The 13,876-nt window shown below is 35.5% G+C and overlaps 4 protein-coding genes across 9 annotated transcripts; 3 read left to right on the forward strand and 1 right to left on the reverse strand.

The window, feature by feature from the left end:
* Nucleotides 1–340: 340 nt before the first annotated feature.
* LOC115709335 (putative pentatricopeptide repeat-containing protein At1g02420) lies at nt 341–4,208 on the reverse strand. 6 transcript variants are annotated; one of them, XM_061112880.1, is made up of 2 exons: nt 3,960–4,208; nt 341–1,929 (listed from the first exon to the last, which is right to left on the reverse strand). In XM_061112880.1, exon 2 carries the CDS (start codon nt 1,895–1,897, stop codon nt 362–364), a length of 1,536 nt encoding a protein of 511 aa, XP_060968863.1. In that variant the 5' UTR covers nt 1,898–1,929; nt 3,960–4,208; the 3' UTR covers nt 341–361. The 6 variants fall into 6 exon arrangements, with proteins under 6 accessions (XP_060968863.1, XP_060968862.1, XP_060968861.1 ...); XM_061112879.1 differs by having other exon boundaries at nt 341–2,023; nt 3,960–4,207; XM_061112878.1 differs by lacking the exon at nt 3,960–4,208 and adding an exon at nt 2,324–3,400.
* Nucleotides 4,209–4,833: 625 nt separating this feature from the next.
* On the forward strand, nt 4,834–5,538 carry LOC133036309 (putative disease resistance RPP13-like protein 1). The gene has a single exon (XM_061112885.1). It carries the CDS (start codon nt 4,834–4,836, stop codon nt 5,536–5,538), a length of 705 nt encoding a protein of 234 aa, XP_060968868.1.
* A 270-nt stretch (nt 5,539–5,808) lies between these two features.
* Nucleotides 5,809–6,573, forward strand: LOC115709454 (putative disease resistance RPP13-like protein 1). The gene has a single exon (XM_030637565.2). The coding sequence runs from the start codon at nt 5,809–5,811 to the stop codon at nt 6,571–6,573; it is 765 nt and encodes a 254-aa protein (XP_030493425.2).
* Nucleotides 6,574–6,990: 417 nt separating this feature from the next.
* Nucleotides 6,991–12,441, forward strand: LOC115709030 (putative disease resistance RPP13-like protein 1). The gene is made up of 3 exons (XM_061112875.1): nt 6,991–10,651; nt 10,771–10,855; nt 11,476–12,441. The coding sequence occupies exon 1, from the start codon at nt 7,740–7,742 to the stop codon at nt 10,629–10,631; it is 2,892 nt and encodes a 963-aa protein (XP_060968858.1). The 5' UTR covers nt 6,991–7,739; the 3' UTR covers nt 10,632–10,651; nt 10,771–10,855; nt 11,476–12,441.
* Nucleotides 12,442–13,876: the final 1,435 nt, after the last annotated feature.

The following is a 13,876-nucleotide window of genomic DNA, read 5'->3' on the forward strand; positions in this document are numbered from 1 at the left end:
TAAATAGTTTTGTATTTCTGTAATTGAACATGAAAAACAGAATTGCCCTTTACATGAAAGTAATTATATTGATAATAACAATATATGTAAATCATTTACAAAAACAGATTACATAGGTGGAGGTATAGGGGCTGTTTGGCTGTATTTTTAATTTTTAATTTTTAAAAGTAAGAATAGAAAATAAATTTTTGTCATTTTAAAAATTTAATAGTATTTGGCTCATATTTTTTAAAACTATTAAAATTTTGTTTTTTACTAAAAAAAAATTAATATTTTATACCATACCACCACGCATGAACCCATCCCAATATGCAATACAATGCAACGTGATACAAAATAATTTAACAAAAAACTTTTGAATTCAATTATGAGGGGAATGAGTGAGAGTTGAAACATCTACACTAACACTATTATTACAAGGATTGATTACTGTGCCAAACATGGCCATTTTCTGTGTCAAATTCTGTAGGCTATCTTGCTTGTTTGCCAGTTCCATAAGCACACATATTCGTCTGAAACTAACATTACTTGGCTTCTGGCCCTTTTCTACCATCTGCAAGAAGCACCTCTCTGCTTCCACCAACTTTCCCAAATCACAAAGCAAATCAAACAAAACATCAGAAACCAACATGTAGGACCCAAAACCCTTCTCCACCATATCACTCCACAATACCAATGCCATCTCCACTCTTTCATGTCTCTTAAACAACCTAATTAAGAACATACAAGACTGTGTGTTGGGTAGGCACTCCATCTTCATCATCCTTCCATACAAATTCCAAGAGCTTGTCAAGTCATTCGACCAATAAAACACTCTAAAGAGAAGATTATAAGTGGTTGCGTTTGGACTCAAACCCTTGCTCGCCATTTCATCCATCAAACCGTAAGCTTCACCAAGCCTCTTTGCAATGCAAAAGTTTCTAATCACGGCATTGTAGGCTGCAACATCCGGGTAACAACCGTCTTCCTTCATTTCCTTCAAAACATCTCTAGCTTTATCTGGCTGGCCAACCAAACCCAATCCCCCAATGATACTAGTATGTGTAAATACATCGGGCATTATATCCTCCTCGCGCATTTTCTCAACCACCTTATAAGCCTTGTCAATTTCTCTAGCTTTACAATAAACATCAATAAGGCAATTGTATGACACAATATCAGGTTTCACACCCATCAACTTCATCTCCTCAAAGAACCCCTCGGCTTCGTCTGATGATTTCCACCCAGATAACAATATATTGAATGTTTGCAAATTAGGCCTAAAGCTATGCTTCAAACTGTGATATACATTCCTCGCATCTGTCATACTCTTCTCCTGACACAATGCTCTTAACAAAGCATTGAAACAATCTGTATCAAACTCGGAGACAACCCTTTTGAATCTTCTAAAAGATTCCACAGTCTGCCTAACAGAACACACTTTAGCAACTCTAGCTAAAACAACCATAATCGTGCGTGAGGTTATTATCGTTCGATCTTTATGTCTCACATCATCCAAAACATCCCAAATTTTGTCAAACATACGGCTTCTTCCTAAGATATAAAGCATGGTATCCAAAGAAAAAGCACTGTGGAAAAACCCTTTTCTATTTCCAGTGTAATTGAAAAATTCAAAAGTTTGCAAAGGGTTGGCATGGCCAAATCTGACTCTTTTCAAAACCTTGTCTATCAAATCGTTTGAGAGGCAAACCTGACTCGATTTCAACAATTGCTTCAAGTTACTTGAGGACTGGGAGCTACTTATAATGCCATAAACAGTCTCAACCTCGTTGCTTGAGGTTGCCCTGCTTTCGGAACAGAATACACGAGAGCTTAACAAAACTGAGTTTTGTGACAAGTACCTGAATCTGAATGCCCATGATTTGGATGAAATGTGTTCAACCATTGCAGCCACCATTTTCCTTTTTCACACTAAGGAATGTGCTTGCTCTGTAAGATTATTTGCCACAATACCAGCAAACAAGCTCAATTCAGTTCAAACAGCCTTACAGATATAACATATGCCCAACAAAGAGTCAAAGACCTAATACAACCACAAGAAAACCATTATACTATATGACTATTTGAAAACCATTATACAAGAGCAGCAAACAAGCTCAATTTAGTTAAAACAGCTCTAAACTACAAGAAAACCATTATTATATACTATGATATGAGTATTTGAAGAATAGATGATCAACCACCTTATATAGAATCAGAAATTCATCTCACATAGGTAACAATCTCAATATACTAAGTCAGGTCCAATAAGTTTTAATAAAAATTTATTACAGCTCTAAACTACACTGAAAACAGTAAAATGGGAAATTAAGAGCTCACCAACCATAATGAATTTTCCCAACTCCAGATTCGAGGAACAGCACAGCAGTGACTCACTCTCATCAAAACTCAACTATCTGGACCCACCGTCAGCAATGAGATGGAGAAGGTGGTTTTGGGTTTCTGGGCTCGGCTCCAATGGAGATGGTGGGATGATATCTGGTTTTAAGGTTGGGGAAAGGTGGCTGATAGGTTTTACCAGTTTTCGGGTTCGCAGGTTTGGGCTCAAAAAATAGTACCCTTACCCGCCCGTGAAATGGACGGGTTGGTTGGGTTCGAAGGCCACGGGTTGACCCGATCATTTTTTTTTTTTTTGTAAGGATTGTTTCTAATTTAGTATCAATTAGATTGAAAGATTGTAAAGATTGTAAAGGTTGAGAATCGTAATAAATGGGTGGGAAGATGAATCATTTCCTGACGAAGGGCTTCTTCCTATCACTCTTCATACAGTGTAGAAGCTACTTGGTTGGTACACTACACACTGGCAATTCTTTCTTTTGTTTGTTTGTTTTTTTTTTTTTTTACCATTAAAATTTTATTTTGTTTTTCTCTGTTAAAAATACAATCAAGTAGTGATGTTTTGTTTCAATAAAGAAAAGTGTGTACATAACTACATATATCTATAAGATCACTGTTTTGAGATTATCAACAATAATAGATTGAAATTGAATTAATGTATTTTAAACAGTTATCTATTGTTTAAATGCAAACTTTAATATTGTTTTGCAGCAAAAGTCACATATTACTATCGGGATATTGGCGGCTAAACCACCTGAACTTTACAGTTTGTAACACTTAACCACAAAAACTGAATTTTTGGCGGCTAAACTACCTAAACCTTGGTTCCGTTTTGCTCTGCACACCTCCGTCAAAAAATGACAGTTAAGTGCCACGGTGGACTGTCCACGTGTACACACTTGTACACGTGGCAAATTTTTAGTGGTCCATGTAATATTAATTTTAAAAAATAATTATAAATATTAAAAAAATTTAAAAAATCAGAAAAAAAAATAAATATTTTTTTTACTTTTTTTTTTTCTTTTTCCTTTTCTTTCTTTTTTTTTTTTTCTTTTTTCTTCTTCTTCTTTCTTCTTCGTTTTTCTACAAAACTTCCAGCCCTCTCTTTCTCTCTCTTTCTCTCGAGTCCCCCACCGTCTGCGATTTCCAACTAGTATCAATGCCTTTGTTTAATTATTTATTTATTCTAGTTTCTTTGAAGACATAGCTAGAGAGTTAATGGCTGTAAGGTTTATGGTATTAGTTCCATTTTTTATATGGGTAAAATTTTGATCGCACGGTCCCTTAAAATTACAAAAAACAAAACAAAAATAAGTCGTATCTTATCTCCCAAAATAACTCAATTGACCTATGTCATCACTCGACATGTTTATAGTGATCTAATTTTTAGAGTTCCAATCTCACAAAACACACCCAACATAAAAAATTAGTATTATTTCAACTTAAAAATCAGCCAAACATGCAATTTTTTTTTTCAATTAACTTCATCACAATACACCCAATTAATACAACAATGGTTAAGAATAATTAAAAAAAAAATAGAAATGAAATTTAAGAGGTTAAAGATTTTGGGATGTAGAACTCTTAAGCTGAAAATAGAAAAATGAGATGGGAGAACTTACCAACGTCGTTGCTGCCGTCACCTGAGGAAAGGAGTCGGAGTTGGCGTTTTGAAGGAACCACCAACCTGACAGAGCTCACGTCTCGTAGTGCCAGAGGACCTCTGGCCTTGACGGAGTCGGCGTGACGGAGGTTTCTGCAGTCGTCACCTCAGGCCCTGAGTGCCTCGCCGTGGTAAAACTGCATTGCCTGGAGCCGTCGTCGGAGGAAATCGCAGAGGGTGGGGGACTCGGGAGAGAGAGAGAAAGAGACGGCTGGGGGTTCTGTAGAAAAATGAAGAAGAAAGAAGAAGAAAAAAAAAAGTAAAGAAAAGGAAAAAGAAAAAGAAAAGTAAAAAAAAGAATTAATTTTTTTTAATGTGATTTTTTTAATTTTTTTTTATATTTATAATTATTTTTTAAAATTAATATTACGTGTACCACTAAAAACTTGCCACGTGTATAAGTGTGTACACGTAGACAGTCCACCGTGGCACTTAACTGTGATTTTTAAACGGAGGTGTGCAGAGCAAAACAGAATCAGGGTTTAGGTAGTTTAGCCGCCAAAAATTCGGTTTTTGTGGTTAAGTGTTACAAACCGTAAAGTTCAGGTGGTTTAGCCGCCAATATCCCATTACTATCATTTTAATTGAAAAATACCATTAAACAATTTCTTGTTTAGACTAAACTGACACCAACGGTCTCTTTCACACCATATTACATGTGATGTGATTTAGCATAGAAACTCCCTCCCAAATAATTAATTAACAAATAAAAGTAATGGAAAAAGATCACATCACACTAGTCATTACATGAGTTGATAGTACCACCATACTACACAAACTTATTCACTTTCTTCTATTGTTGCTTCACTACTTCTTTTCCTAACTGAAAAATCATGGCAGTTGATCTTGTGGCTGGTGCTTTGCTTTGTGCTTCCCTTGATGTTTTGTTTGAACGATTGGCTTCTGAGGAGATACCCCGGCTGTTCCAGGGGAAGAAAGTGATTGTGGAGAAGCTAGATGAGTTGAACACTGTGTTGCTATCAGCTAATGTACTGCTCAATGATGCTGAGGAGAAGCAACTTCGAAACGATGAGGTTAGGAAGTGGTTGTTCAAGCTTCAAGATGTCATCTATCAAGTTGATGACTTGCTCGATAGGATTGACTATGAAGCTCTGAGATCCAAGCTTGAAGATGATCATCAGTCTAGCAGCAGCAGTGCCGGTAAGGTACTCATGAACTTCATTAAGTCACCTTTCTTGTCCGCATTTGATAAATCTGTTAAGCTTGATTCCATGGAGATCCTTCGAAAGCTGAAGATTCTGGTTGATCAAAAGGATACTCTTGGCCTAAGAGAATTAGGTGCACTCAACAAACCTTCACCAAGGCCACTTGCTCCTCTAATGGAAGAATCTGATGTGTATGGGAGGGATGTTGAAAAAGAAGCCATTGTTGATATGTTGCTAAGAGATGATGTTGATGGTGGTAATAAGATTTCTGTGATCCCGATTGTAGGGATGGGTGGGGTGGGAAAAACCACTCTTGCACAATTGGTTTACGATGATGAAAGAGTTCAAAGTCATTTTGAGCTAAAAGTATGAGTTACTGTATCAGATGAGTTTAATATTTCAGAGATAACAAAAGAGATCTATGAAGGAGTCACTAGCAATAGATGCAATACTCAGAGCTCAGACGAACTGATTAGAAGGAGATTGAAGAAAGCATTGAAGGGGAAGAAGTATCTGTTTGTTCACGATGATGTTTGGAACGAGTCTTACTCTTTGTGGGACAGTTTGAAGAGTTCTTTTGAGTCTGGAGCAAATGGAAGCAAAATTATTGTAACTACCCGAAGCACAATTGTGGCCTCTTCTATGGCCACTGAACATGTTCATCATCTACAAACTTTGTTGGATGATGATTGTTGGCAATTATTTGTCAAACATGCCTTTGGAGATAATTTTGACCAGAATAACTTCAAAGAGTTGCAAGTACTTGGCAAACCAATAGTGGACAAGTGCAAAGGTCTTCCGTTAGCAATAAAATCTCTTGGTGGATTGCTACGTTCAGAAGGTAATGCCAGGAAATGGGAGGACATACTTAACAGTGACACATGGGAAGAGTTGTACAAGAAGGAGGGTTCCATTCTTTCAGCTTTATGGTTGAGCTATCGTCACTTGCCTACACATCTCAAGCAATGTTTTGCGTATTGTTCCATCTTTCCTAAAGATTATGAATTTGAAAGAGAAAAATTGATTTTGTTATGGATGGCAGAAGGATTTTTGCCAATGGATACGAAAAGTAAAAAGATGGAGGAATTTGGAAAGGAATACCTTGAAGATCTCTTATCAAGGTCCTTCTTTCAAAATTCAAGTAAGAATGAATCCCTTCTCCAAATGCATGACCTCGTACATGATCTAGCCATACTTGTATCAGGTGATTTTTGTTCCAGATTAGACTTGAGCCATGATTTACTTGGCTTTTCAACAAATATTCGTCATGTGTCATATAAGGGAAAGTCGGACAATCTTAACAAACTTACCAGTTTGAGTAAAGCTAGTTGTCTGCGTAGCTGCTTAAATTGTTATGTCAAATCGGAGCTGGTATCGAACTCCTTCATCCAGCTTTCGATTATATGATCTTGTCTTGTGGAGCTTAGTTGGATCTTTTATGGCCTTATTGTGACCAAATAATCTTTTGAAGAGCTTAATTAGTGGTGTATTTGGTAATATGTGTTTTTGCTATTGTGTTAAAAGGAATAAGGATACAAGTAAACTACTTCTCTTTTCTTTGGTGCTTTGAACATCTGTTATATTTGTTTTCTCTGACTAATTTAAAATCATAAGCTTACTTAAAAGCTAAACAATTTAAGTGATTATATTATATAACCAATTATATATTAAACATCATAAAACAACCATTACACTACACGTGATTCACCATAGAAACTCTCAACTTTTTTGGGGCATAGTCATCTCTATATATATTTATATAACAGATTCCATAATAATAAAACAAGAAAAAAAGGACCATTGAAGACTAGTCCACTAACACAGTAACAGCCCCCTAATTATTATATTAAAAAGCAACAAAAAAACTATCAATTCCAAATTGGGTTTTCATAATAGACTGATTCCATAATGAAACACACTAACACAACTTTTAATATATAATCATATAATAAATAAAGGACCACTATTGTCCTACTATCAATGCATACGGCTTCTCTTTACTCTTGTTCATCAAATAAAAGTTCTAGCTTGAATATAATTGCTCTGTCTGACTGTCTCCATTGATTACCAAACATGGCTGTTGAACTAGTTGCTGGTGCTTTGCTATCTTCTTCACTTCAGGTAGATTTATTTTAACCATACAATCACAAGGCATGTAAATACATTAGCTTTTGTTCCTTAATTACTACTTTTTCTCAAGAATGAAAATTGGCTGCTGATCTTTTAGCTGTGCTCTACTTTCTGCTTCACTTCAGGTCTTGTTTGAACGATTGGCCTCTGTGGACATACCCCGGTTGTTCCAGGGAAAGAAAGCGATCTTGGATCAGCTAGATGAGCTGAACACTGTGTTGCTATCAGCTAATGTACTCCTCAATGATGCCGAGGAGAAGCAACTTCAAAACGATGAGGTTAGGAAGTGGCTGTTCAAGCTTCAAGATGTCATCTATCAAGCTGATGACTTGCTCGATAGGATTGACTATGAAGCACTAAGATCCAAGCTTGAAGATGATGATCAGTCTGGAAGCAGTAGTGCCAGCAAGGTATTTAGCCAGCTGAAATCTTTGTCATTTTTCATGTCTGAATTTGATAAATCTGTTCAGCTTGATTCCATGGAGATCCTTCGTAAGCTGAAGATTCTGGTTGATCAAAAGGATGCTCTTGGACTAAGAGAATTAGGTGCACTCAACAAACCTTCACCAAGGCCGCTTGCTCCTCTGGTGGAGGAATCTGATGTTTATGGGAGGGATGCTGAAAAACAACTCATTGTTGATTTGTTACTAACGGATGATGTTGATGGTGGTAATAAGATTTCTGTGATCCCGATTGTCGGGATGGGTGGTGTGGGCAAAACCACTCTTGCACAACTTGTTTATGATGATGAAAGAGTTCAAAGTCATTTTGAGGTAAAAGTATGGGTTACTGTATCAGATGAGTTTGAGATTTCAAAGATAACGAAAGAGATCTATGAAGGGGTCACTGGCAACAAATGTGATACTCAGAGCTCAGACGAATTGATTAGAAGGAGATTGAAGGAAGTATTGAAGGGGAAGAAGTTTCTGTTTGTTCACGATGATGTGTGGAACGAGTCTTATTCTTTGTGGGACAGTTTGAAGAGTTCTTTTGAGTCTGGAGCAAATGGAAGTAAGATTCTTGTGACTACCCGAAGCAAAATTGTGGCCTCTACTATGGCCACTGGACATATTCATCATATACAAACTTTGTTGGATGATGATTGTTGGCACTTATTTGTCAAACATGCATTTGGTAATAATTTTGATGAGAACAACTTTGAAGAGTTGCAAGCGGTTGGAAAAAAAGTAGTGGGCAAGTGCAAAGGTCTTCCCTTGGCAATAAAATGCCTTGGTGGATTTTTACGTGGTGAACGAAATGCTGAAAAATGGAAGAACGTACTCAATAGCGACACATGGAACAATCTGTACAAAAAGGAGGGTTCCATTCTTCCAGCTTTATGGTTGAGCTATCGTCACTTACCTACACATCTCAAGCAGTGCTTTGCATATTGTTCCATATTTCCTAAAGATTATGAATTTGAAAAAGAAAATTTGATTTTGTTATGGATGGCTGAAGGTTTTCTTCCAATGGATACAAAAAGTAAAAAGATGGAGGACTTTGGAAAGGAATACCTTGAAGATCTCTTATCACGGTCCTTCTTTCAACATTCAAGTAGTAAGACGAATGGACCCCGTCTCCAAATGCATGACCTCGTACATGATTTAGCCATACTTGTATCAGGTGACTTTTGTTACAGATTAGACTTGAACCGTGATTTACTTGGCTTTTCAACAAATGTTCGTCATGTGTCATGTCAGGGGAGCAATAACAACCTTACTAGTTTGAGTAAAGCTTGTTGTCTGCGTACCTTTATAGCATTGTCATTGCGGACACCACTTGGACAAGTCTCTCCAAACTACTCGGTCCTCTTTGAGATGTTGCTTACAAAGGGAAGTTGTTTAAGAGTGCTTTCTTTGAGCAATACTTCTTTCGAGAAGTTACCTGATTCAATTGGCAATCTGATACATTTAAGGTATTTGGATTTGTCTTATACTGACATTGAAGAGTTATCTGATTCGATTTGTAGTTTGTTCAATTTACAAACTTTATTGTTGACATGGTGTGGAAACCTTTCTCAATTACCAAAGAGTATGAGAAAATTGACCAAGTTGCGTTACTTAGATATTAAAGGTGTACCTTTGAATGAGCTGCCACAAGGAATCAATGAGATGAAATACTTGCAAATCTTACCAAAGGTATTATTGAGTGTCAAGCATAATGATGATGGGTTTAAAATTACAGAGTTAGCAAATGCTGAACATCTACGTGGAGAGCTTAAGATTTCTGGTCTGGAAAATATTAATGATGCGAAGGAGGCTTCAAAAGCTAATTTAAAGGGTAAGAAGGACCTTAAGCAACTAACTTTGAGTTGGGACAATGATGTTGATGGGGTTGATAGTTCGGAAGAAGAATTAGATGTACTTGACGCACTTCGACCCCATACAAACATGGAGGATCTTGTGATTATAAACTATAGAGGCACAACATTCTCGAACTGGATTAGTGATTGTGCATTTTCTAATTTAGTATCAATCTGTTTGAAAGATTGTAAAAGCTGCTGGTTTTTGCCACCACTCGGACGACTACCTTCTCTGAAAGATCTCACAATTAAAGGATGTGATAGTGTGCTGTCAATAGGTGATTCTGAGATGCATCACAGCAGTTATCCTCTATTCATTTGTTTAGAAAGTTTATTTATTCAAGATATGTTGATGTGGAAAGAATGGTCATTTGGTAATAAAGCCATTCTTCAAGGTCAAGTATTACCTCTTCTAAAATCGCTTTATGTGAATAATTGTCCCAAGCTTAATGTTGGGTTACCTTGTTATCTTCCATCCTTGGAGTATCTCCATATTGAGAATTGTGAAGAAATGGAGGTTTTGGTTCCGAGAACTACTCAACAGACTGTCACAGCTTCACCCTTTCTTATGGAGATACATATATGGTATTGTCCAGTGTTGGAGTCACTTCTAGATTGGGGATCACACTCCAAAGTAGAGAGTATTTGGTTAGGGTACACAGAAGCACTTTTTGAGAACCTTAGTAAATGGGATCTGCAGAAACTCTCATGTTTGAAATCCCTATATATCATTGGGTGGGAAGATGAATCGTTTCCTGAGGAAGGGGTCCTTCCTATCACTCTTGAGGAACTTGACATCAGTTTTTGTAGCAACCTTGAGACCCTAAACGGGAAGGCCTTTCAACAACTCACATCCCTTCAGACATTGGATATTTATAATTGTCCAAGGCTGCGGTGTTTGCCAGAAGAAGGGCTGCCTACATCTCTTACTCGTTTAGATATAGACCATTGTCCTTTGGTAGAGCAACGGTGTGAGAAAGAGAAAGGAGAAGATTGGCCTAAAATTCAACACATCCCACGAGTGTTCGTATGATTAAAATTATCAATTAAATGGTATGTTTAGGTAATTTGTAAACAATAAGGGTACATTAAAATCACTTTTATTTATGGTCACACTAATCATCAATGATCAAATTCATTATTTTCAGTTTTCTAACTGAGTGCATGTGCAGAGTTGATGATGATCGAAGCCAAAACTTTCTTTCTAAAATCCATTGATGAATTGTATGCTGGCTTCAACAGTGCAAATTTTATCAGGTATCACTCACACCACTGATCCATATATGATTTAAATTAAATAATTTATGGAAATCTCATATCTCTAATAGTATTTATTCTGTTCTTATCTACGTACCTTTTGTTTACTCTGATTAATATTAATATGTATATCAAACGGGAAACTATTTTAATTAGCAAATCTTCTATATATGTAAAAGTATTTTCAAATGGTAGTAAAAAAATAAAATGACTATCTTTTTTTTTTTGAGTACTTGTAAAAGAAAGTTGACTACTGTGTGTATCAAACTAATACAAATTTCATTTAAATAAAAAAAAAAAACTAATATTGGTTTCTAATTTTTAAAATATTAATTAATCATTTTGTATAAACAAAACATGATGATTAATATAATATGGTGCCAACACATTGGAGCAGCTCTTGGAGTTTCTTGATTCCCAAAGCCAACTCCAAAGCCTCTCTTTTCCGTTGCAAACGCCTTATAGCTTATGACACTCCATAAAGGGCGCTAGGCACCATAGATGCTATTTAACATTTTATTATAAAAATAGATAATTATTCCACTTAAATTTTATTTCTGACTTCGCCGCTGATCATAATCTTTTAATCCGAAAATGTTGTTTGTTATGTATAATTATAGGGTGATCAAGTTAAGAAAGATGTGAATTTGTGGGTGGAAAAAGAGACTAAAGGTTGATCAAACAAATTTTGTGCGAGAGAGAAAGATTAGGAACACTACTCTGTGTTGCAAATGCATTATATTTCAAAGGAGCATGGCAAGTTTATTTCAAGGCCTCCAACACTATAGAGCATGAGTTTTACCTTCTCAACGGAAAAACAACCCGACTACCTTTCATGAATGCTCATCATGTTTACCACTCCTACTCCTCCAACGATCGTTTCAAGGCTCTCAAACTCGAATATCAAAGAGACAAGAAACAGCCAGTAGGAGACCTCTTAATAAGCCTCCTCCGCTGCCTACCTTTGAAGCTGATTTATGTTTATGATGATTGTTGAAGAGTCTTCTCAGCTTGTTGTCTTCACTGGAACACTTGTTCATCCAAAAAGCTAATAATTGAAAACCCTTTTGCTCTTCTTATTATGATTATTATTATTATAAACAGAATTTGTAGTGTCGTTTGTGTCATTACTGATAAACAGTTATTCAAATTTACTAGTGGGAGCAATTTGTTAGTGGCATAAAAATAATATTTGGCATTTGAATATTTCTGAGAGAAAAAGGTTAATGATGATTGCCTCAATTATTTTCTTCATTTGCTGAGAAATGACTAGTTTGACTTTTACAAATTTCTACAAGTTAGCAATGCTTAACAAAGGTAGGATGATGGGTTTAAAATTACAGAGTTAGCAGACGCTGAACATATACAGGGGAAAACAAGCTTCACATTTCTGGTGTGGAGAACATTATTGATGCAAATGAGGCTTTAAAAGCTAATTTAAAGGATAAGGGACCTTATGAAACTAACTTTGATGGACTTCGACCACATACAAACTTGAAGCCTCTTGAGATTGAAAGTTACTGATTATGCAACATTTTCTAATTTAGTATCCATCAGTTTGAGAAATCACCACTCGGACAACTAGCTTCTCTGAAAGATCTCACAATTGACACTTAAGCTTAAACTTGAGAAGAGACCATTCGAAGTGTCATACCATACTATTGTTGATATTAGGAAGTGGACCAGTTTGAACACACTTGAACTAATTCTCAACATGATCAAACTTATATAAACGTGTACAAGAAAAATAATATAATGTGTCTATATAGTAATAGTAACAGTAAAAAGGATAAGAAGTGAGTGAACCAAAATGAAAGAGAGAATTTACATTGAAAATTCCTTTGTTCAGCTGTTATGTTACATGAAAGGAGGTCTCACAAGTCACTAATAAGAAGAGTACATATATATGATATATAGTTCATTGTATCACAACAATATTACACCAACTTCATCACTTTCTTCTATTATTACTTTGCTTTCTAGTTCATCTTCCTTCACTTCAGGTGTTGAGTTTTGATCATGGCAGCCGAACTGGTAGCTGGTGCTTTGCTTTCTGACATTGAATTGCATTTATAATGGTATGCAACCTATGGTGGCTGCCAGACCCGTCTCAAGTCAAGTCTTCAGGAAAGCTAGCCGTTGTCTGGAAGGCTAGCTTGTTCATTCGAAAGAAGTCTTGTGGAAAGTTAGTTGTCGTCCAGAAAAGAGTTTTAAAAGGGTAGCTTGTCCATCCGGAAAGAAGTCTCGTAGAGCTAGTTTTCTTCTAGAAAGGAATTCCAGAAGGCTAGTTGTTCACCCCAAGAAGGGGTTATTAATTACATAAGACACAATTTTTTGTAAAAAAAAATATATTTTTACGTTTATAGAATTTTTTATTTTTTTTTATATTTTTACGGTTTTTCATAAAAACAACACGAAAACAACAAGAAAACTACATAAAAATAACATGAAAATAATATTTAAATAACATCAAAATAACAAAAAATAATATGACAGATAATAAATAATTAACAACAAATTAACAAGAGTACAACATAAAATGACCGTATTTTTTGTAAATAAAGTAAAAAAAATCGTAAAAATATTTAAAATTTCGTAAAATTGTTTTTTTGTAATTTTTTTTATTTTTGTGTATTTGTGAAATAATCCCTATTTTTTTGAGTATTGTAAGTGTAGGCCTTTGGTGTGACCATTTTTTTTTTCTTTAATAAAGTTTGTTTATTCCTCAAAATAATAAATAATAATAAATAAGTGAAACTTAAGTCTCAACGAACTCATCATGCCAATCTAGTGGTCTTCATTCCTTTGTTGACTTAGTCATACTATATCCTCTTTGTCTTATTACCTTTAGCTTTCATGCCTTATAGTTTCTAACACTTGGAATTAAAGAGAAGAGAGTGTGTAACACGACCACTTCACCTAATGGTGCCGTGCCCAGCATTTTAAGAACTCACATATCGTTTATTACTTCAAATCAATATTAAATTTTATATAATTTAATTTAATAAATAACATAAAACC

Source organism: Cannabis sativa, chromosome 3 (genome assembly GCF_029168945.1).
Source record: "Cannabis sativa cultivar Pink pepper isolate KNU-18-1 chromosome 3, ASM2916894v1, whole genome shotgun sequence".
NCBI lineage: Eukaryota > Viridiplantae > Streptophyta > Magnoliopsida > Rosales > Cannabaceae > Cannabis > Cannabis sativa.